Source organism: Ictidomys tridecemlineatus, chromosome 15, assembly GCF_052094955.1.
Source record: "Ictidomys tridecemlineatus isolate mIctTri1 chromosome 15, mIctTri1.hap1, whole genome shotgun sequence".
In the NCBI taxonomy this organism is placed as follows: domain Eukaryota; kingdom Metazoa; phylum Chordata; class Mammalia; order Rodentia; family Sciuridae; genus Ictidomys; species Ictidomys tridecemlineatus.
Genome location: NC_135491.1, coordinates 49106077 through 49128004, shown reverse-complemented (window position 1 = coordinate 49128004; position 21928 = coordinate 49106077). Strand labels below are relative to the sequence as shown.

The 21928-nt window shown below is 43.0% G+C and overlaps 2 protein-coding genes across 10 annotated transcripts in view; both read right to left on the bottom strand.

Moving 5' to 3' along the window:
• Vac14 (VAC14 component of PIKFYVE complex) overlaps positions 1–4060 on the bottom strand; it is a 102491-nt gene extending 98431 nt beyond the window's left edge. For 2 of the 3 annotated variants that reach the window (XM_040278785.2, XM_078032646.1), the window contains exon 1: positions 3667–4060. In XM_040278785.2, coding sequence (XP_040134719.2) covers positions 3667–3770 — 104 coding nt within the window. In that variant the 5' untranslated portion in view covers positions 3771–4060. The remainder of the gene's footprint in view (positions 1–3666) is intronic. The other variant, XM_005318403.4, reaches the window with a different exon arrangement.
• A 5035-nt stretch (positions 4061–9095) lies between these two features.
• The window catches only part of Hydin (HYDIN axonemal central pair apparatus protein), a 358781-nt gene continuing 345948 nt past the window's right edge, over positions 9096–21928 (bottom strand). For all 7 annotated transcript variants that reach the window (XM_078032635.1, XM_078032636.1, XM_078032634.1 and 4 more), the window contains 5 exons: positions 21330–21493; positions 20344–20494; positions 19007–19237; positions 14407–14631; positions 9096–10684 (listed from right to left, as the gene is read on the bottom strand). In XM_078032635.1, coding sequence (XP_077888761.1) covers positions 10202–10684; positions 14407–14631; positions 19007–19237; positions 20344–20494; positions 21330–21493 — 1254 coding nt within the window. In that variant the 3' untranslated portion in view covers positions 9096–10201. The remainder of the gene's footprint in view (positions 10685–14406; positions 14632–19006; positions 19238–20343; positions 20495–21329; positions 21494–21928) is intronic.

Below are 21928 nucleotides of genomic sequence, written 5' to 3'. Positions count from 1 at the left end.
GAGAAGTCAAAGCATGCTTAACACCTCAACTTTCCTTATTTCCCCTTACCTACTCTCCACTGAAGGGGACCATGTGAGCTAGACTGCGTCTGTACTAGGGAAGCCTAAGAACTCCACCTCCTTGTAAATCATAAACCAATCTCATTTTTTGCCTTTGGAATTCGTATCCTTTTCCCTGGGGCTTTCCTTTAAAAATCACTTACTCTGACTGTTAGGCTCAGGCTGCCAAAGAAGCTGTCGGCTTATTCCTTGCTCTGGGAAAGCCGGGGGCAGTACTGATGGGCAACCTGGCCTTTAGCCTTCTATTAACTCTTGCTGTGAGGTGACAAGCACTGAGATGATGTGAAGGTTACAGAACAGATTTATCTGAAAGAATGACAGTAGAGTTTCACTAGTTTTCTGTTCACAACTATGATCAATTACCTCAAACTTAGTGGTTTAGGATACAAATTTACTACGAGTCTTGATGAGCTAAAAATAGGTGTGGGTAGGGCTGCTTTACTTTCTACAAGCTTTGCAAGAAAACACACCTTCTTGCCAGCTTCTAAAAGCTGTCTGTATTCCCTGGCTGGTGGCCCCTTCCATCTTCAAGCTAGAGATGGCTGGTTGAGTCTTTCACCCTCCTGTTTCCCTCTCCCGCGCTGATGGAGGTTTAGGGTTACAGTGGGTCCACCTGTGTAATCCAGCATACTCTCCATATTTTAAGGTCATCTCTTTAGGAACCTTAATTCCTCCTGCCGTCTTAAACCACATATTCATAGGTTTTGGGGATTAGGACATTTTTTGGGGGGGCTATTATTGTGCCAACTAAAGAGAGATAAGAGCAGTACTGATGGAAAATGATTACATAATATATGCTATGAATGATTAAAACTATTACATAATAATTATAATGTGCCTAGTATTGCATTAAGCACTTTATAGCATTAGCTGATATAATCAAATATGAATATTATTATTCTCATTTTACAGAGTAGGACATTGAGGCAGAAGTGAATTGTTTGCTTAGGGTTATCCCCAGGGGTTGGGCTCCAGGCTGACCTTAACTACAATACCATGTAGCCTCTTAAGAAAACAAGTCTTATGAGGGGCCATTTACCTAAGAACAAGACTAAGCACTTTGATTTCTGCAGCATGTAAGCTGATTTGTCTACACTACACAAGCAACTGCCAATATTCTGCCTTTTCTTTTATGGGGTGTTTGCAGAGGATCACTGTGACCAGGCCAAGTGAGGAACACATTCAAATATGTAATATTCTATGTAAAGAACAGCCGATCTTTGAGGACAGTGCTTCTCAAACTTTCATATGTGCAATAATCACCTAGGGATCCTGTTTAAGTGTGGAGTCTGATTCTGTAAGTCTAGATGGAGAGAAGCTAGAGATTTTTCCTAACAAGCTGCTGATGCTGTTGTCTGCAGGCCACACTCCTGAGTGCCAAGATCCTTAGACTGCAGTGCTATTTCTCTACCAAAAATGTGTGGCTGGTCATTCATTTTAACATCAAATATCAAATGCCACTAGGCACATGCTAGGCACTGAGGATAAATAAAACAGGTCCTTGCTCTTAAAGAAGTTCACAGTCCAGCTAGGCTTGTAGAGAATTTCTCTGAATTCCACAAATTGAGGGCAAGGTCTAATACAAAATTAACCCCATTACAGACAAACCCCTTAAAGAAACACTTGTGGAATGAGAGCACTTACGCAGGTTGTGCTGGAAGCAGCAATAATGCTGAGATGAATACCTCTATTCAGGGACCCAACGGATGGCTTAAGCTAGGATAAAACCAGATATTCCTGAAAAGCTGAGTGGGTGATAGACAAAACTGGGTGCCAGTGTGCTACAATTTGAATCTTAAGTGTCTCAAGGCCCACATACTAAGATTCAGTCTCCAGGTTAGCTTTATTGGAAGGTGGTGGAACCTTCAGGAAGTGGGACCTACTGGGACATCTTCCAGTCATTGAAGTGTGCCTTTGAAAGGAACAGTGGGATTTAGCTTCTCCTTTTCCTCATCAAGCCCTGGCCATGAGGTAAATGATGCTGATCCATTAAATGCTTCCTGATGTCATGTGCTGCTTCACCACAGGTCCAAAACTATGAGTGCCAAATGACCAAGGACTGAAGCCTCCAAAACTGTGAGCTAAAATAAACCTTCAGGTACTTAATTCTGTAATGGAAAGCTGGCTAACACACAGTACAATGTAAAAGTCAACAAAGCCCATAGACACAGAACCATGTCTATATATCATAATTGGGTCCATCTACTTAGTATGGCAATTCTGATTAAGACTTGGTAGCATTGAAGAGCCAGGAGATAAACAGAAAGCTGGAGAAAAGAAAGCAGTCAAGAAAGTGGTAGCTGATGAGAGAAGTAGCAAGAGTGAACATAGTAGAGTTGAATGGGAGGGTCTTTTTTTTTTTTTAAATCAGAATTCAAATCCTTTAGGAGAAAACTAAAATCTAAAGCAATTAAGGCAGTGGTTCTCAAATGAGGAATATCTGGCAATGGCTTAAGACCATTTTGGTTGTTACAACTGATGGAGTGCTACTGGCATCTAGTGGGTAAAGGATAGAGATACTGCTAAAAACCCCACAAAGCACAGGACAGCCTACAACCAACAATTACTTGTCCCAAGATGTCACAGTGCCGAGGTCAAGATACCCTGAGTTGAGGAATCTGTCCCAGGCCAAAGAATGTGTGTCAAACCACATATTAGATTGAGGCTGTCCAGTGTAACACTGTGCAGTGATGAAAGAGCTCTCTAATCTGCACTGTCCAATACCGTAGCCAATAGCTACATGTGGCTACTGCACACTTCAGATATGGGTAGTATGATTGAAAAAATAAATTTAAATTTTTATTTAATCTTTAATAATTTAAATTTGAAGAGCTACACATGATCAGTGGCTACCTATTGGACAGGACGAAACTATAATCCATCTTTGCTAATTCTTTCAGTTTCACAGCCTGTTTCTTTTCACTGTTCTGAAATCAGCCACCCACCTGACTTTGTCATTAAAATTTGGCTTGGAAAAAAATACAAAAATAAAAACAAGAAGACATTTCTACTTGAACATTTCCCACTTTGAACATAGGCATACAAGCAAATTGTCAGGTCAGGGTTCCACATACATGTAATAAAACTGCAGAAGCAAGAAAGGACAATTATCCCTATTTCCACCTGTAGAGAAAGGTGATATGGCAGAAGATAAACAATCCTCTGAGATTTCCACCTGATTTCTTCACTGGGGCTCTTAACAGTCCCCTTCACTTCTTAGAAGCTAGGTAAGAAACCAGGCTGGTCAACATCTGCATTTTCTCCCATCAGACCAGAGGCCACTCAGATGGGCTGGTTTTGATGGAGAACACACTGAGGACTCACCAAGTGCCAGGCAGTGTGCTAGGCACTACATATTATGTCATATCCTTCTCACAGAAGCCCTTTGGATACCAAGAGGTTAAAGAACTTGGCCCAAGTTCTACACAGCCTTTCAGGATCAAAGTTGGGATTCCCAGACATGACTTCAGATCTCCAGCTCTTTAGCACTGCGCTATGAGCCTGAGACCTGGGAAAGCAACACTGGCTGAGAAGGCGCGGGAAGTAGCCCCGGGGAACAGAGCAGCAGGGGCTGCATAGCCAGGGCGGGGTCCCAATAGCTCTTACTTTTCAATCTCCAGCGCAGCCACCTTCCGCTTTTCGTACAGCTTGTCATTGAGGGCACGCACGATGTTGGGCGTGAGCGGCGCGAAGTCTTTCTCGGGATTCATAGTGGAAGCTTGGGATGAGCTCCGGAGCCTTGAGACTCCTTAGCCCGTGGCTGCCGGCACAGCACCAGGGACAGAGGAGTCTGCGGCTCCGCGCTGCCCCCGGCACCGGCTCATGGACCACAGCCACTCTGGGCCCGTCTGCCTCGCTCAGCCGCCGCGCGCTGCCCGCTTTCCCACACCCGACCCGGGCCGCCTAACTGCTCACGCGACTAGCTCCCGCCAGGCACCGGCAGCGTTCACTGGGCAGCGGCCATGTTACTCGGGTCACATGACTCCGCTGCAACATCCGCCTTCCGCCGCGAGGACCCGCCCCTCTCCGGCCACGCCCCCACGCGCGGGTCGCAGGTGGATTGGCCACGCCCCTCAGGCTCCACCCTCTCCCCGCCCACGCCTCCCGCGGGACCCTGTGTGGTTTGAGAGGCGCTTTCCCCACCGTAGATCGCACAGGTGTGACTACCGGCACGTAGTGGGCTTGGCACGTAGTGGGCTTCTGCAGACCTTAGTGAGACCGAACGAGTCTGACGTAGGGTAATTCATGTTGAATTCGGTAGTTTGTTCGGTACTTACCAGTCATTCTCAGACACCAGCGTTTCCCACCATCGTCTTTTTGCCCATATCCTGTCCACTTGTGTTACTTAATATTTTCTCTCAAATCAATTCGTCTTCAAGAAAACCTTTAATTCTCCATTTTAGACTTCCCTGTGCCCTAAAATCTTGGGTTTGAATAGTTCCCCCACCCCAAGACATTAAAATAATTTCTTAATTAAAAAGGGTACCTACCTAGGGCTGGGAATGTAGCTTAGAGGCAGAGTGCTTGCCTAGCATGTGTGGAGCCCTAGGTTTGATTCCCAACTTAAAACTCTCAGCGGCTGTCATCCCACAATCTGGGAGTCAAGACTGTATTTCACATGCTCTGGGAACAGGAGGGCTGGATTACAGACAGCAGCCCCAAATCCGCTGAGTGCAGCTGTCTAGATGGATCCCCTGGAGAGCGGATCCTTTTACACTAAATGGTGGAAATGAACTTGCATCGATGTGATGAAGTTAAAAAACAAATAGAAAAAAACCAAACCCCCCAAAACACCCTACTATTTGTGGCCACGATGTGATTAAAGATGCAGTAATAGAGGAAATGCATCAAAATTTCTTAATGTAGTCTTCCAGAGGGGACAAAAACTAGATCACCATGGAGCAACAGCTGGGCAACAGCTGAATTGATTTGAGAGAAAATACTAAAGTAATACAAGTGGACACCATGGATCACCATGGAGCTCAATGCATATTAAATATGAATAGTTTTAGATGCATGTTGGTACTCTTTAATCAGTGAAAAGCACATACAATAAAGCTTTATGACAATCTTGAAAATGGAGCTTTATCTTCCACTCATAGATCAGAAACACAATGAGTGAGGGGCCATGATAGGCAGAATTCAAATTCCCTGAAATAATCAAACTCCCTGAATAATCCCCGCCCCTTAAGTGCGAACAAGTCTTGCAAATACAGTGAAATATCACTCACGTAATTATGTTCTTTAGCAGAGCGGGTTTTGCAGATGTAATTGAGGTCCCTAGTCAGTTGGTATTGTTAAAGGGGTTGATAATCTTGGGTGGGCCTGACCTACTTAGATGAGTCCTTATAGGGGTTGAAATCGATGTAGGAGAGAAGGTCTCCTGCCAACCTCGAAGAGTGAACACTCATGCTGTGAACTGCCTATGATGGTAAGGACAATGGTCTCTAGTTGCAGAGAGCAGTCCTCTTTCATCAGTTGCCAAGAAAATGGGAATTAATTAACTTACTTTCCTTCCTTCCTTCTTCCCTTTCTCCCCTACCCCCATTTCTTTCTTCTGGGAAAATGGGAACTTCTTTCATGTAAAAGCAAGGAAATGAATTTGCCAACATTCTAAAGGAGCTTAGAAACCAGAACTTTCCTTAGCTAAGCCTTTAGATGAGGGTCCAGCTGTCCCTAGATTATAGTCTTGTGGGTTCCTGAACTGAGAACCTGTTTTAGTCCATTTGGACTCCTAAGTCATGGAATCTGTGTGTGTTTTTTTAAAACTTTATTTATTTATTTTTATGTGGTATTGAGGCTCGAACTCAGCGCCTCAAACATGCTAGGTATTCACTCAGCTCTACCGCTGAGCCCCAGCCCCAGCCCCAAATCTGTGTTGTTTTAAGCTGCTAAATTGATGGTAATTTATTATGCGGCCATAAAAAATGAACATGGGGGCTAATACGAAACTCAGTAAGTCATGGATGAGGAAATTATATCTAGAAAAACCTGTGAAAATGTGTTTTCTCTTACTGTTAGGGTTTTCACAGGTGTCAAAACTTTTCCAACATAATCTGATGAATGGAGGTAGGTGCATCAACGATATGAAAACTGCCCCCTATATAGATTCATCTCCACAGTTAATGTATTGCTTGGTAGTCTCCTCCTCTTACCTTGATATCCAGCAGTACTTCTGGGGACATCTAATGTCTTGCAAAGTTTGTGTCCTTAGGACTTGATGATGTTGATGCAAAACAATGAAAAAAATTTAAATCAGTGCTGATGATTTGGGTTTGTTCTCCAACATGGGCTCATTCCCATTGGACCTATACCTCATACAATATTTCATCTGTTTCTTTGCATTTAGGTTTGGCTTTTTATTAAAGGTGAACTGAATTTCCCAAGGGTCATACTGTGATATGAGTCTTAATAACTGAAGTGGTATGGATTTTTTCCATTATTTTTTTTTTAACCAGAAGGAACTCTTCTGAAATTACATTCTGGGTCAGGTTGCTAAGAAACCAGTTTCTTACTCAAAGCCTAAACCAATGCTTTGTCCTACCTAGGTCAGAAGTTCCTAGAAAGAAGTGATTTCTTTTCTGTGATATCTTAGAGATGCCAACTAATTAAGGTTATGTATGCATGCTGCACTGACAGTGGTATTGAGGATAAAGCCCAAGTCCCATCCTCATTTTCTATACATGTCTTTCCTTTCTCTGAGGCTTTTGGCTAGCCCTCCTGTGCTCAGTCTCTTCTGGATTTGTGAATACTGACATGCCCAGCCATGTGCTGACCATCATCTCACAGCCATGACTCATCTGCATCTGTGAGGGGCCCGGTCATTATTGTGGACTCTGTAACAGTTCTCTAACAACTATTAATAACAGCTATTACCAAGTTATGTAAAAGTTATTACATAACTTGTAATAAAATGGTAGTGGTGTCATCCAGTGGTACCCTAATCAAAGCAGTTTTTCCAACAGCACTGTAATTTTAGCAAGAGTTTCAGGGCAACATAGTTGAAAGTCTAAGAAATGTGATCTAATTTCTTGAGATCTCACAGACATTGCCAATGTCATAATATTATCACCTCTGACTTTAGGCATATATCTTCAAAAGAAGTGGCTAGACAGCATGCCACACTTACCAGGGGCTCTGTGGAGCAGTGCCAGGGGGTCTCCTTTTCAAGGTATTCTGTGCACAGTGCACCCTGACCCTGCCTGCCTTCATCTTTTGATCGTCTCTCAGTTAGAAGCCTCCTGGTCTGCTTTGCTGAATATATACTCTGTCAAATGTAACTTTTACATGCTGTGTCAGATTGCTTATTTTCCCCAAGCTCTACTCAGGTCACTATTGAGCTATTTTGTCAATATAAAACTGTTTTTATTTTATTTTATTTTTTTGAGGCAGAGGAAGTATGAGAAATGCACTGATTCTCAAGTCATCCAGGAAGGGGTTCTTGCTGATGTGGGATCAGAGTAGGGCTCTAGATTCCAGAGAGAGAGAGAGAGAGGACTTCTTCCTCTCTCTCAGAAAGATTTGGACTCCGGATTCCATGGTGTGGGGAGAGCTGATGCAGGTTTGGGAAGTATGTAGGGAAGTATGTATCATGCACTCGGCTGAGGGCTGTAGGGAGGGAGCTTTGCCCCTAGCCCACTGGAAGGCAGACTGCCATTTAAAAAAATTGGGGTACTGGGGATTGAAACCAGAAAGCTTTATCACTGAGCCAGTGACACCAGAAGTAGCTAGTTTCTGTAGCAGCCAGTGATTGGGGTAGTAGTCAAGAGCCTTCTGGCCTCAAAGGAGCATGTCAAGAAAGCCAGAGGAGGTCACCAGGCTTTGCCTCCTCAATGTTGACTCCAGTGTTCACACAACTGCCTCCATCTTTTCTTCAGTTTCAGCAACTGTTAGTGTATTGCATTTGAAGTTGTTGAAAGGTGCCCCTTTTGAAGAATGCGGTGCTAGGCCAATTATCCCTCAGTACCTCTGGTGAATGGGTACTGGTGGGAGGGCTGTTCTGGGGAGGGCTGCTTTCACAAACTAGCCCATAAGCAGAGTTGGTAAGGCCACTCTCTAGGGGGTCTAGTGAAAAGAGAGGGCTGTGGATTGGGCAAAGTGACCTGACATTAGGACTCTCAGCTACAAGACCCCCTCCAAATTCAGATTTTTTAGCTCAGTAGACCTGGGGTGGGGCCTGAGGTCTTGTCTTCCTGAAAGTCTCCAGGTGATACTATGCAGCACGACTATGGGCCATTCTAAGTAGTGAGGATGCTCAGGGTGCTGTGGTGCTGTGATGATCAGTTTGCTTCTCCAAGAAGCAGGAATAGCATCATCAGGAACTGGTTAGGAATGCAAATTCTCTAGCCCTATCCAATCAAACCCTCTGAGAGTGAGGCCCAGATGCTTCTGATAAATATTGAAACTGGAGAACCACTGTTTTTTTTTTTTTAACAAACTCTGTATTTGCTGGTCACGATGCTTCTTTCACTAGCAAATACAGATTATTTGTTAGTGTAGTCTTTGCTTACTTAACCACTGGGAAAATCTGTCATTTAGGTCTTTGTCTTTAGACCTATTAGTGGTGTATTTAGAGGTTATAACAATAAATTGTTTATTAAGTATATAGGTCTAAGTTTATAAGCACTCTAGAAAATGCTTAATAGGTACTAGCTGCACATATTATGTGCTGGGCTTAGGCTTGTGGGGAGGTGAAATAAAAGTATTAGAGTGTCCACCCACTAAATACCATCTCCAATAGGCAGAGGGGCTTATTATAAGACAGATTGCTGGGCTGCACCCTTTCAGTTTATAACTCAAGTCAGTCTGGGGTGGGGACCGAGAATTTGGATCTTTAATAAATTCCCAGGTGCTGTGGTCCAGCGACATTTTAGAGACTCACTTCTTTTGAACATTCATCCCCAAGTGGCCATCTGCTTTCACACCTCCACCCTCTCTTGCAGGTGGATTGCAGGGAATGAGAAGGGGGAGGAGGTGGAGGCAGAGGACCCTAAGTCAAAAGTGTGTGTCTGGAGTAGTAAGAATGGTCCAGGGCCAGGCTCTAACCATCTTTATTTCGACACATGGCACACTGGAAGGTTGGTGGTCCCAGGAAAACATATGCAAGGCCCTGGGGAAGAGGTGGCTGTGGAGCCAGGTCTCTGGGTTGAGGCAGGTGTCCTGGGGCTTGGCGGAAGTGGAGCTTCCAGAGTATTGCTGGAGAAAGGCACTGACCTAGATGGTTACCCTTTATGTGCACACAAAATAAGTTCAGTTTCAGCACATCTAACTGGGATGTGGTCCTTCCCCAGGATGGGATTCCTGACTCAGTTGTAGCCCAAATGGTTGGGGCATGTTTTCTCTATAGCCCTGGCTCTCAACTCTGCAGTACAAATTACATATATTTAAAGAGATGCCCATGGGTCTCCCCAGACCAATTAAATTGGAATCTGGGGAGCATTGGATTCTGGGTGAGAATTAAGTGACTTGATCTGCAGATGGGTGAAGAATCACTGCCCTCGAGCTAGCTGCTGTGTCCAGGGCTGGGGAAGGGTCTCTGTTAGCCATCCTCCAGGACCTGACTTTCAGCAAGAACTTTCTGCAGGCCACAGATGTGGCATTTGGAGGAATCTAAGAGAAAAAGTGAATGAGAGCATTCCTGGGTTGCCTTCATGTTGTCTGCTTATCACTTTGAAAAGAGTTGTTTCTTTGACTTTTATGTGAAAGCAGAATAAATTATCACATCAGAATAGAGTCAAATCTATAGACCTTTATGTTTGAAGAAGAAACTGCAGTGCCCTGGTGCCAGATGTTTCCAAGTGCTATGTGGAGAAGGTCGTGAGTGTGACACTATGTCTTCTTGTTAAAAGAGAGATCATTACACAGTGTTTAAGCTGTGGGACATGCCAAGAGACAAAATTCAGGGAATTGCAAGGATTTACTTATTTCAAGTATATGGCTATAGAGTTTAATATGGAATATATATTTCATGTCTATATTTGGGAAACATAAGATACAGAAATAACTGCCCCTATAATTAAATGAAGAAAATAATCTCTTCAGAGTTCCTATTTTTTCTCTTTTTTGTATTATGCTAGAATAATGCGTGACTCTTCAGGCTGAGAAGATAGCTTTTGGTTGATGCCGGGAATCCTGGCTGTCACTAAGGGGTGATCCCCTTCAGATAATAGACCCATTTAATTCCAGTTTCATTGCCTTCGCTGGGAGGGCAAGTCACAGTGAGCTTGGTGGTGATGGGGATTTTGCTGCCTGATGGGTTTCCTTCAAAGAAAACTGTGATGTTGTTGATCTTCTTGGGCCGCACAGAATCCAGAGCCCGGACGAGGAAGGCTGGGCTGTCCAGGGAGTAGGAGAAGAACACCGTGTGGAAGAAGACATTCTTGAAGGGGATGATTATGCTGTAGCCAGCTCGGATCAGGAAGGGGCCTTGGGGCTTGGGGTACAGGGCCTTTCCAAAGAGGGGGATGGTATATTCCCCGCCCATAAGTGATGTCAGCATCAGGGTGCACTTGGTCTCACCCAGGTGGCTGGGCTCAAAGAAGACTTCCACGTTGACATCAGTGCCCCCCTGGGCTCCTGGAGGTGCGGTGATAACTCTCTCTGTGTGGAAGTCGGAACAGTCTGTCTGAAAGGGGAACAAACAAACTCATCTCACAGAGAATCCTACAGAGCATCCCAGGACTCAAGTCCACCCCACCCCTCCACTCGAAAACATTGAGCAACTAATGCTTGTGTGACGATGGGCAGGCTCTAAAACAGTGTCCTCAGAATCTATAGAGCAGAGAACTTTGCAGGGTAGGTATACCCATTATTATTCCTATTTTGCTACCAAAAAATGGAGGTAAAGAGACTTTAGTGACATGCTCTAACATACACACTAGATCATCTTGGTGGTGCAGTCACTGAGATAGGATGTTTTGGGACAAAGGGCTGGGACAATGAAACTATTTTGGTTTAGATATTAGGGGTCCCCAAATCTTATACATGAGATAATACAAGACAATTCAGAGATGAAATTATTGGGTTATAAGAGTCTTAACCTAATCAATGCATTAATCTCCTTGAATAGATTAACTGGATGGTAACTGTAGGCAGGTAGGGTGTGACTGGACAGGGTGAGTCCCTGGAAACCTGCCTTTGGGGTACATATTTTGTTCCCGAAGAGCAGAGTTGCTTTTTTTGCTTCCTGGTGCCCATGTCCTGGGCTGCTTTCCTTCTCCATGTCCTCCCACCATGATGTCCTGCTTCACCTTGGGACCAGAGCAAAGGTGTTGGCCATCTATGGACTGAGACCTCTGAAATTATGAGCCCCAAATAAACTTTTCCTCCTCTAAGTTGTTCTTGTCAGGTCTTTGGGTTGCAGCAGTGAAAACCTAATTACACAGCCCTCTCCATGGGGTCTGGTAAACTCTGACCCTTTGTAGCGTGGCACGCTGCTTCTCTACCCTTGTGCTCTTCTCAAAAGGCCTTTCATGAGACCCTGAGAAAACCACAGAAGCAGAATGTTTATACGATGAAACTGTTATGAGGAAAACCCTAAATAAACCCTGTAGTTTTAAATGTGCTTAGTCAACTTAAAAATCATTCATTCTGGAGGTCACACATGGGCAATATGTGGTCAGTTCCTCACTAGCTTCACTGTAGAGACCGTCTCTGATGTGTGGGTTATGATGATAACGGTTGCCTAGGTTACTTTTCAGGAACTTGAAGGCTGTTTTTGTTGAAAACACTGACTTTTCACTTGGACCTGCAGGTATCTGATGGGTGACTGGAATAGGATGAAAAGGCTCGGCATCTGTGCAGCCTGAACTTTTGGGTCAGATTCTACTCAGCTCTGCATGTTGACACCTTGGTCGCCTGTGGGAGCTGTTATATATATTTTTTCCTACGGCACCACTGTGCTTTCAGCAGCTGCAGCGGTTCAAGCAACTAAAGTCCTTCAGCACAGGGTGATTGTGCTAGCACCAAGAGTAACTGAGCAAGTTGACCTTGACCACTTGGTGGGCCAAGACTCGTGCAAGAGGAAACATCTTTTGGAACTTGCCCTGGCCAGCAGAAAATTACTGGACTTTAGTCCACCCCCAAATTAATAAAAGCTTACACCTCTCTTTGTTGGGAGAGCAGCCTGATCTCCCTCTCTCCATCACGGCTGTCTCCCTTCAGCTGCATCCCCAATGAAAGCCTTGCCTGTGCGTCTGTCTGTGCTCACTCGGCTCAATTCCATTCCTACCACCACTGAGTCAGAAGTCCCCATCTCCGGTAACAGACGTGGCTGTTCCCCCATATCTGCTTTTTCTTTCCTTCCATGTACATGGAAGATGATACATTCTGGTTCCTTGTGAATGGGTGGGACTGCTTCTGGACTATTAGCTGTGACGGAAGTGAAAGGTGTCACTTCCACTCTAGAGCATTTAATTGCTCTCCCAAATCCTGTCAGGGCCTTTCACCCCTCTGGTTCTGTAACTGGAAACATTTGAGAGTGTGGTTGTTTTTTAGTTAGGTCCCCAAAGCCCCTATAGACACTTATGGGATGATAGTATAAGTCAATATAAGTAAGAAACTGTTCTTTTTTCTTCCTTTTTTTTGTGGTACTGTGGATTGAACTCAAGGCCTTGTGCATGCAAGACAAGCACTCTGTCAACTGAGCTATATCCTCAACCCAAATCTGTTCTTTGAAGCGACTGAAATCTCAGGGTTATTACAGCATAGCCTAGCTTTTCTTGACTGAAACAATCAAATGCATGTTGACAATAGCCACAGAATCCCTGATTTTCACAAAAAGCCTATTTTTCCTAGTTCCTCTTGTTGGTAGGAGTGGTCCTGTAAAGGTTTGTTCAATTGAATATTACTGGAAGTTATGTATGCAACTCCCCTTCTGTATCCTTGTTGCTGACTAGAATGTGGATTTCCTGGTAAGCTATGTTGGCCCATATGGACCAAAGCAACTCTCTGCAGAAGATGGAATATCAGCACAGAAGGAGTCTAGGTACCTATTGTCATGGGACTGCTATTCTTCTGTCTCATACTATTAATGCCTGGACTGTTATTTATGCAAGGAAAAAGCGTCTATTTTGCTGTATTTGGAGTTTCAGTCTTTAGACCTATATTCCAATTGCTATAATAGCTAATGTATGTGGAGTCCTTACTGAAGGGTAGGCACTAAGAAAATGGCTTTATATACATATTTGAAAGTACTTATAGCAGTCCTGTGAATTGGGGTTTGCTGTGGTTTGAATGTCCCTCCAAAACTCATGTTGAGATTTAATTCTCATTAAGTGATAGGAAGATTTGGGACCAGGTGGGACATGGATCTTGAGGGCAGCCCTCATGAATGGATTAGATCAGTCATGGATCAACAGACTATTAGAAAAGCCAGTTTGACTCTTTCCCTTAGACACACTTCTCTCGCCATGGATGCCAACTCTGGACTGACTGCAGAGAATCCTCACCAGCAAGAGGCCCTCACCAGCCCCAGGCCCTTGACCTGGAGCACTCAGTACCCAGAATCATGGGCTGAATAAATCTATATTTAGAAATTACTCAGTCTTGCTGGGCCTGGTGGCACATGCCTGTGATCTTAGCGACTCAGGAGGCTGAGGCAGGAGGATCGCAAGTTCAACACCAGCCTAAGCAACTTAGCAGGGCCCTAAGCAACCTACTGAGACTCTGCCTCAAAATAAAAAATAAAAAGGACTGGGGAGGTAGCTCAGTAGTAAAGCATCACCCCTGGACCCCGGGTTTAATCTTAGTTCTGAAAAATAATTACCCAGAGCTATTATAGCAATAAAGAAATGTACTAAGGGGGTGTCCTCTCAATTTATGACTTAGAGAGCTTAAGTAAATGATTTATACAATGAGTAAGTAGTGAAGTCAGGATTCAAATCCATGTCTGTTGGTCTACACCCTAGACTTCTGACCACCAAGTGATACTGTCTCCCTTTATTGACCCCTGAGCATGATACAGGAATCGACTACCCTGCCATAAGCCCAGCTTGTTAAGATAGAAAGTCTGTAAAGGAAGCACCTAACCTGTTGCTATTTGTTTCTAAGCTGGGACTTTCCAGCCTAGATTCAGGCCTCCAAGGTGGGGGTTGCTATGATAGCACAGCACCATTATTATTTTTTTTTAAAGACAGAGTGAGAGAGGAGGGAGAGAGAGAGAGAGAGAATTTTTAATATTTATTTTTTAGTTCTCGGCAGACACAACATCTTTGTTGGTATGTGGTGCTGAGGATTGAACCCGGGCTGCACGCATGCCAGGCGAGCACGCTACCACTTGAGCCACATCCCCAACCCAGCACCATTATTTCTGAAACCAGACTTCTGGCAAGAGAAGGGTCTGCTCACCCTGCAGAAGTACTCTGTTTTCAGCCGGGTATAGTTGGTGAACTTCACGAACATGCTTTGATTGCTGCCAAGAACAGTCTGGAAATAGACAGGTTTTTCAGGAGGTGCTGGCACGGCCTTCAAATTGAGCTCATATTGATAGTAGCCCAGATCATAGTGGTGCAAAGTTAGTCTTCCAATGGTTTCTCCAGCTTTCAGGGGCTGGAATTCGAATGAAAACGTGCCCTGGAAGAGAAGATGGAGGCTCTTGTCATGCAGGAAGTCTGACCTACTCCCTGACATCCAGGGACCTGCCCAAGTCCTCACAGCAGGCGGTGCTTCACATGAAAATGTCCACACTGATCCTGAGTCCAAGGTAATACTGAATCGATACCAACCAGCAGAACTCTCATACCAAAGTTCAACAGGAGTAAGATGAGAAAGAGCAATCGAATGCCAGAGTCTGCCTAGCTCATTCTCTCTCCTCTGTACTCCTTCTAGCTTTCTTTAGCCCTAGTATTTCTATATCTGAAATATATTTGAATCTAAAAAATAAGTGTGGATCTTCTCTGGAGAAGGACATTTATGGAGACCATGGCGTAAGCCAGAGGGTGAGGTCAGGTGGCTCCTTCTTTGTACATTCAACTCAGAACAGCTTCCTGTGTTCTGCCTTGACTGGCTTTCTCTTCCTCCATGGTTACTTATAGCAAAACAAAACAAGAAGCAAAGAGTATTGCTTGTAATAGCAAAACAGGGAGAATAATTCAAAGGCACCAGCAGTTAGGAGGTTGGTTAAATAACTTATAGTTTTCCCCACTTCGGGGGCATATCAGGTTGCCATAAAAAGGATGAAGTAGTGCTATAGGCATTGAAATGAAAGGTGCTGGTGATATTGTAAGTGGAACCAAGGAAGTTCCAAACGTGCATACAAAGTTTAAATTCATTTTTGTGGAGAATAATATGTCTAGTGGGTATAGAAAAGAGGTTGTGTGGATATATACCCAATTGTCACTGGTAGTTATGAACGGGTGGGAGAAATGGGATTGTGCAAACTTTTACTATTTCCTATACATCTTTAGAATTGAAATTTTGTTTTATCTTGAGTAGGTACTTTTTTAAAAAAAGAGATTTAAATGAAAAAATAGGGTAAAAGAGAATATTACTGAAGTTGTAGATGTTAAACAGAAAAGAACATGATATAAAAATTTAGATGATTTTTTTTTCAATAAAATTAGATGAGAAACAAATGTACAAATATAACTTTAAAAAAAAGTCCCAAAGAAGACACAGAATACTTCCATAGTCCTGTAACCATCAAAGAAATTGAATCAATAGTAAGAAATTCTTTTTCCTTAAAGAAATTTCGAAATCATAAAGTTTTCCTTGTAAGTTATACCAAAAAAAAAATAAATAAAAATCAATGGATGAAAGAACCCTAGTATTCCACAAAATTTTCTGGAGAAAACACAAAGAAAAATAACCATGCAGACAAGTATAACACTGATACCAAAGTTCAGCAGGAACAAGAAGAAAAAAGAGAAACTGAATGATAGACTCTCTCCTAAACATAGATATAAAATGCATGGTAAAATCTGAGTCTAACAGTATTAAACAGGGCATACAATAGCATGAAGTTGGGTTTATCCCATGAACACAAAGGTGGTTTAACTTTAGAAAAACCAATCGATCATTGATAGATTAAAAGGAGAACAATCACATAGGCATTTTAATTGGTGCAGAAAAAGGATTTGATAAAACTCAATATCCATTCATGTATTAAAAAATCTCCTAGAAAACTAGGAATGAAGGGTAAATTCTTAATCTGATAAGTAGTATCTATAAAAAAAATCTAAAACAAATAACAATGACACTTTGAAAGTGTTGCTTTCAAGATCCGTAACAGAGGAAAGATACTCTCTATCACCATCCTGTTCAGCATTGTTCTGAACATCCTAGATAGTGCTACAAAGTGTGAAAAAGAAATTGAAGGGAAAGGTTTAGAAAGGAAGAAATAAAATTATAATTATTTTCAGATTATATTATTACATGTACAGAAAATTTAAAACATCTATGTTTGAAATCATTATTAATGAGTTAATTTTATAAGATGATTGGATTTTGAATCAGTATATACAAACTGTATTTCTATATGCTTGTGGTAAATAGTGAAATTTGTAAATATACAATTTATAATAACATTTAACAGGGGCTCCCCTTGAAATTGGCCTTCACTATTCATTCTCCTTACCTCTCCCTAGTTCTTTAACCAAAGAGAAGCCTCACTTAGATATTAACTGCTAAATTTTTGTTTAGGTTCACAAGAATCCAGTTGACCTTTGTAATACCTTCCCTTAGTAACTAATAGCAGGAAGTGGGAATCCATTGTGATGTTCTAGAAAATGACACATGCCCTTGCAGAGGAAGAACCCATCCAGCCTGCAGTCTCACTAGCTACTCACTAGCTACCCTACTCCTCCCACTAGCCTAAGAACTTTGAGTTGAGAAGATGAAGCTTTGAGGCTGTCCCCTCTTACCTTCTTTTCTTCAGGATTGGTTTGAATAAACCTGATTTCCTTCCTACCAACATCTGTCTTTGGAATATCGGTCCTCTGGTGATGGGTAGCCTGAATACTTAGCATTTGAGGTTTCAAATGTATGAAACATAAAAATAAGTCTAGTGAAAGATGAATAAGTTTCTACATAGCCAAGATACTTTTGAAGAGCAAAAATATAAGAGGTTAGCTAGATGTAGTAGCAATCCCAGCAACTTAGGAGGCTGAGGCAGGAGGACTGAGTTCAAAGCCAGCCTCAGCAACTCAGTGAGGCCCTAAGCAACTTAGTGAGACCCCATGTCAAAATAATAATAATAATGAAGGGCTGGGGATGTGGCTCAGTGGTTAAGAGCTCCTGAGTTCAATCCCTGGTACCAAAACCCAACCAACCAACCAAACAAATAAACAAGCAAAAGAAGTTATTAGGTCTTAATGTAAACCCTAGAGTGATTGTTTCCTTTATCAGATTCCAATCCTCACTACAAGTCTAAATAAGTTAGGATACTGTGGTATTGGTACAAGGTCAGAAATTAGATCATTATTATATCACAGAAAAGCTAGAACAGACCTATATGTATATGAATTTTATATATTTCATAAATAATCCTGCAGAGCAGTGAAAAAAAGATGAACTTTTTAAAGTAATCTGAGATGATTTTTATTGATTCAGAATAGAAGAACTTGATTTCTTACACTATACATAAAAAACAATTCCAGGCTTTGGGTAAGATGATAGTAGCAGCTGCAGCATGGTTTAAAAACTCCCTCGACCCTCATGAAACACAAAGACCACCTCAGCTAATAAGAAGAACCCATGATCAACGTCTATAGCAAAATTAAGTGGAAAGGTAACCCCTAAACCCACAAAATAAGAGTGGGCTGGCCAAGCTACTAATAGCCATGAGACAGGTATAGTAATTAGCCCTATATGAGAAGAAGTGGAGGAAGGGAAGAGAACATCAGTTCTGAGAGCCAGAGGATCCAGAAATCCCCCCTGAATTGAAGTGTCCCACATGACCTTGAAAACTTGATGGGTGATCTGACAACATCTGACAACAGTAGCCTAAGCTGTGGCGGGGGTGGGGGGGGACTTCCGGCTCTGCTTTATTGTTAGTGGCCCTTTAAATGTTCAAAGCCAAGTGACTGAAGGGCCCTGCTAAGATGAAATCTGGTGCTGAGAGAAATCTGAGAGAGCAGCATCTACTTGATCATTTAAGAGACATTAAAGGCAAAGGAAAGGCAAAGCCCCGATAAAAATGGGAGAGCAGAGAAAACAAATCTGGTCCCTAGATTCTGCATGTGAAGGAAGAGCTCAAATTGGAGTGAAGGGATTTTGATGAATTCTGGGCAGTTTAAGAGTTTAGGGTGATACATTTACAAGAAGAATCAAAATGAAAGTTGGTCTCCCTGCTGGGTCATAATTATAGGCCATGTCCTCCCAATCACTGTTAAAGGTTTTTTGGGCCTCCATCCTGCAGTGGTCTGTCTGTGTGTGTATGTATGTATCTGTCTATCTCCATCTATGTTGGGCTGGGAGTGTAGCTCAGTGGTAGAACACTTGCCTAGCATGTGCAGAGCCATGGGTTCAAATGCTGGTATTACAAAAAAAAAAAAAAGTGCGACTGTTGCTGTGTCATTATGTATCTTGCTTTTCAGCACAGATAGTCCATGTTACTGAGCTCCTCCTCCCCTCCTCCTGCTTTGCAGTGCTGGGGAGCGAACCCTTACACATCATGCTGGGCACTCTACCCACTGAGTCACACTTCAGCTCAATACTACTTTTGTAATTCACTAAATAAATACCTAAAAAATATTTATCCTGGACAAGGCAAACAAACAAATGATACAGGTGAGGGTCACAACACAGAAGTCCATTTTACCTATCTAAACCAAAGCTAAGTAAGGACTTCGGCAATAGAGGAAAGGAACTTGAGGGTGATTGTCCCCTGCCTTCCTGACCACTGCTAGGGGTGGCCCACCCTCAGGGCATGCAGAACATGAACCCAGAGCCCCTCTGGGCAGAAGGCTCTGTGACAGCCCTTGGGGGTCTCTGGCAGCCAGGACTGTACCTCAGAGTTGGCAGGCACGATAAACTGGGAGGGCAGGATGATGTCCGGCACCCTGCAGTCGGTGGAGAAGGTCACCGAGTAGGGCAGGGGGTTTTCCACCTTGATGGAGGCTGACGTACTCTGCCGGACCAAGCTAGTCATGTCGATGGTTTTGATGACGCCTGAAGGGATGACCTTGAAACTCACTATATAGTACAAGAACTCATTGGTGGACTCATTTCTGAAGATCACCTGCATTCACAGGGAGGAAGCAGGGCAGAGAAGGGGTTAGCCAAAGGTCCTAGAGAGAGGGGCTCCTGCTCATTGTTAGCCTGGCCTGGGCACAAGGGCACAGGTGGCACAGGTAGTGCGGCACTGCAGCCTGTCTGGATCCCTGCCAGCCTACCTTTCTCTTTAAGCACTCTGGTCTTAACTAGCCTGAGCTTGCTTTAGAAGAGGCCAGAACAGCTTGTCCAGTGCTGGCTGGAGAGCTCACACTTGTCACTGCACTGAGCTGTCCCCTTACTCCTGAGACTGACTTGTTGATATGCTGATATGATCACCATTTAAACTTCTTTCTCCAGATGAATGAGGATGTTGACCTTGTGTGCTTATAGGTCATTCACATAGCTCCTTTTGTCAAATCATTTGCCCATTTTAATACATAAGGTTGTTTATCTTATTATCATTTGGAGACATTAGTTATTATATAATCTAGATTTTATATATGTTCTCTTAAAATCCTTTTTAATTGATTTTTTTAAAAAAAATAATGACAGCAGAATGCATTACAATTCTTATTACATGTATAAAGCACAGTTTTTCATATCTCTGGTTGTATATAAAGTATGTTGACACCAATTTGTGTCTTCATACATGTACTTTGGATGATGATGTCTATCATTTCACTTTAAAAATCCTTCTCTTGATGATTCCAACACCTATCATAGCTTCATCTACTATATATAAATGGACAACTCCCAAATATTACCTTCTTCCCTGACCTCTCCCATGATCCATGCTTTTCCTCAAAGCACTTATCTCATTCTGCGACAATACATTCATGGTGTAATTTTATATAGTGTCTGTGTCCTCCCACTAGACAGTGCATTCCATGAGAATAGAACTGTGCCTGTATTTGACCATTGCTGGGTTGCCAGCACCTAGTACACTCCATGTTCAATAGACACTCATTAAACAAATGAACGAATTAGGCAAAACAGTTCATGTGTGAAAGGCCTCGAAAGGTCTTGGATTAGTGACTATGGGAGGACACCTGTTATTTCCTAATACCAGGATTGTCAACCTTAGGGTCAAGCCTCCAGGGTTTCAGGGTGGTGCCTTCAGTACACAGATACCTTTGCATTGTACAGCCCCTCCCTGTGGGAGAAGAAGTTGAGCTTGTAGTCCTTCTTGGAGCCAGAGAGTACGTCGATGTAATCAAGGCCCTTCATAGTGACACTGAGGTCTGGCTTCTCTGGTTTCAGCATTTCCACAATGACCCGGAATCTGGGGCAGAAGAGCATGGGAAGAGAGGAGAGAATGAGACTGCTTGTCCAAAGGAAAGAAGGAAAGGTGCTATGCCTGCTCTTGGTTTTATGGAGAGCATGTGGGTCTAGGGTTCTGGTCTTATTCTGTCACCAACAGTATCAGTAACCACCATTTATTGACTATCTATTATGTGTGCCAGATACTGAGTCATGTGTTACAGGCATTTACGCCTTGTACAGTCTACAAGAGGGGCATGTCACTAACATCTCCACTTTACTAAAACAGAAATAGAATTCAAAAGAAGCAAGACAACATGCTCAGGTAACATGACAAGTTATTGGCAAGTTGGGGGTTCAAACTTAGACCTGGGCATTTATGCCTATGCAAAGCAGGTGACCTCCAGCAAGTTACACCTCTTCTTCCAGTCTTTAGTTCTTCTCTGTAAAAGGGGACCATGCTGGGTGACCTTGAGTGCCTCTAGGCCTTGCATTCCATTCTACTCCTACTGCAGGCCAAGATCCAAGGGACTTCATTCTCTGGCCGTGGCTTAGGTAATAACACAGAGCAGTCAAGAATAACAAAGGTGATTATCATTATGATAGCAACAGCTAACATTGATGGGAATTTATTTAGTACCAGGCATTATTCTAGGAGATTTATGAGAAATAGCACTGAACAGGAGAATCTCTTCAGAGGTTTAGAGTTCAGGGTGCCTGGCCACATCAGACTACTTTGTCTTTGATTCCTGGGTCCCATCCATTCTCTACAGGCACTGAGCAGGGGAAGGACCAAGCTGGGTGGTGGAAGTTATCCCTCCATCTTCCCATCCTGACCCCTTGCTTCATTCCCTTACCTCTGGGGCTTGTTCAGCCAGTTGGTGACTGGCAGGAGCTCAGTGTAGGGGGTCTTACATGGCACTTCACGGCTGATATTGGCTACAGCTTTGGGGACGTCAGAAGTCCCATGCAAAGCATACAGCCAGCCAGTCCCATCGGGGAGGGGAAAGAAGAGAGTGCCCTGAGGAGAAGCAGAAGTGGATCAGAATGGCACAGAGCGACCTTTATTAAGCTTAGTCAGGCATGGTGGGAACACAGGATTAATGGAGGCCCTGCAAATAAACATCACACTTGTGGAATGCAGCTTGGCGATATGCTCAAAGAATTACAAAAATGTTCGTATGAATTTGAACCAGGAGTCCTACTCCAGGCGCATGCACGCATGCGCGCGCACGCACACACACACACACACACACACACACACACACACACACACACCAGACACTTAAAATATTGATGAAAATATAGAGATAAATGTTTAACAAAAGGGAAATGTTAAATAAATTATGGGATTCTCATTCAATGAAATACTAGGCATCCATTAAAATGGTTATAACAAAACTGTATAGTTAAATATAAAAAAATGCTTTAAGTGAAAATAAATGGAATACAAGAT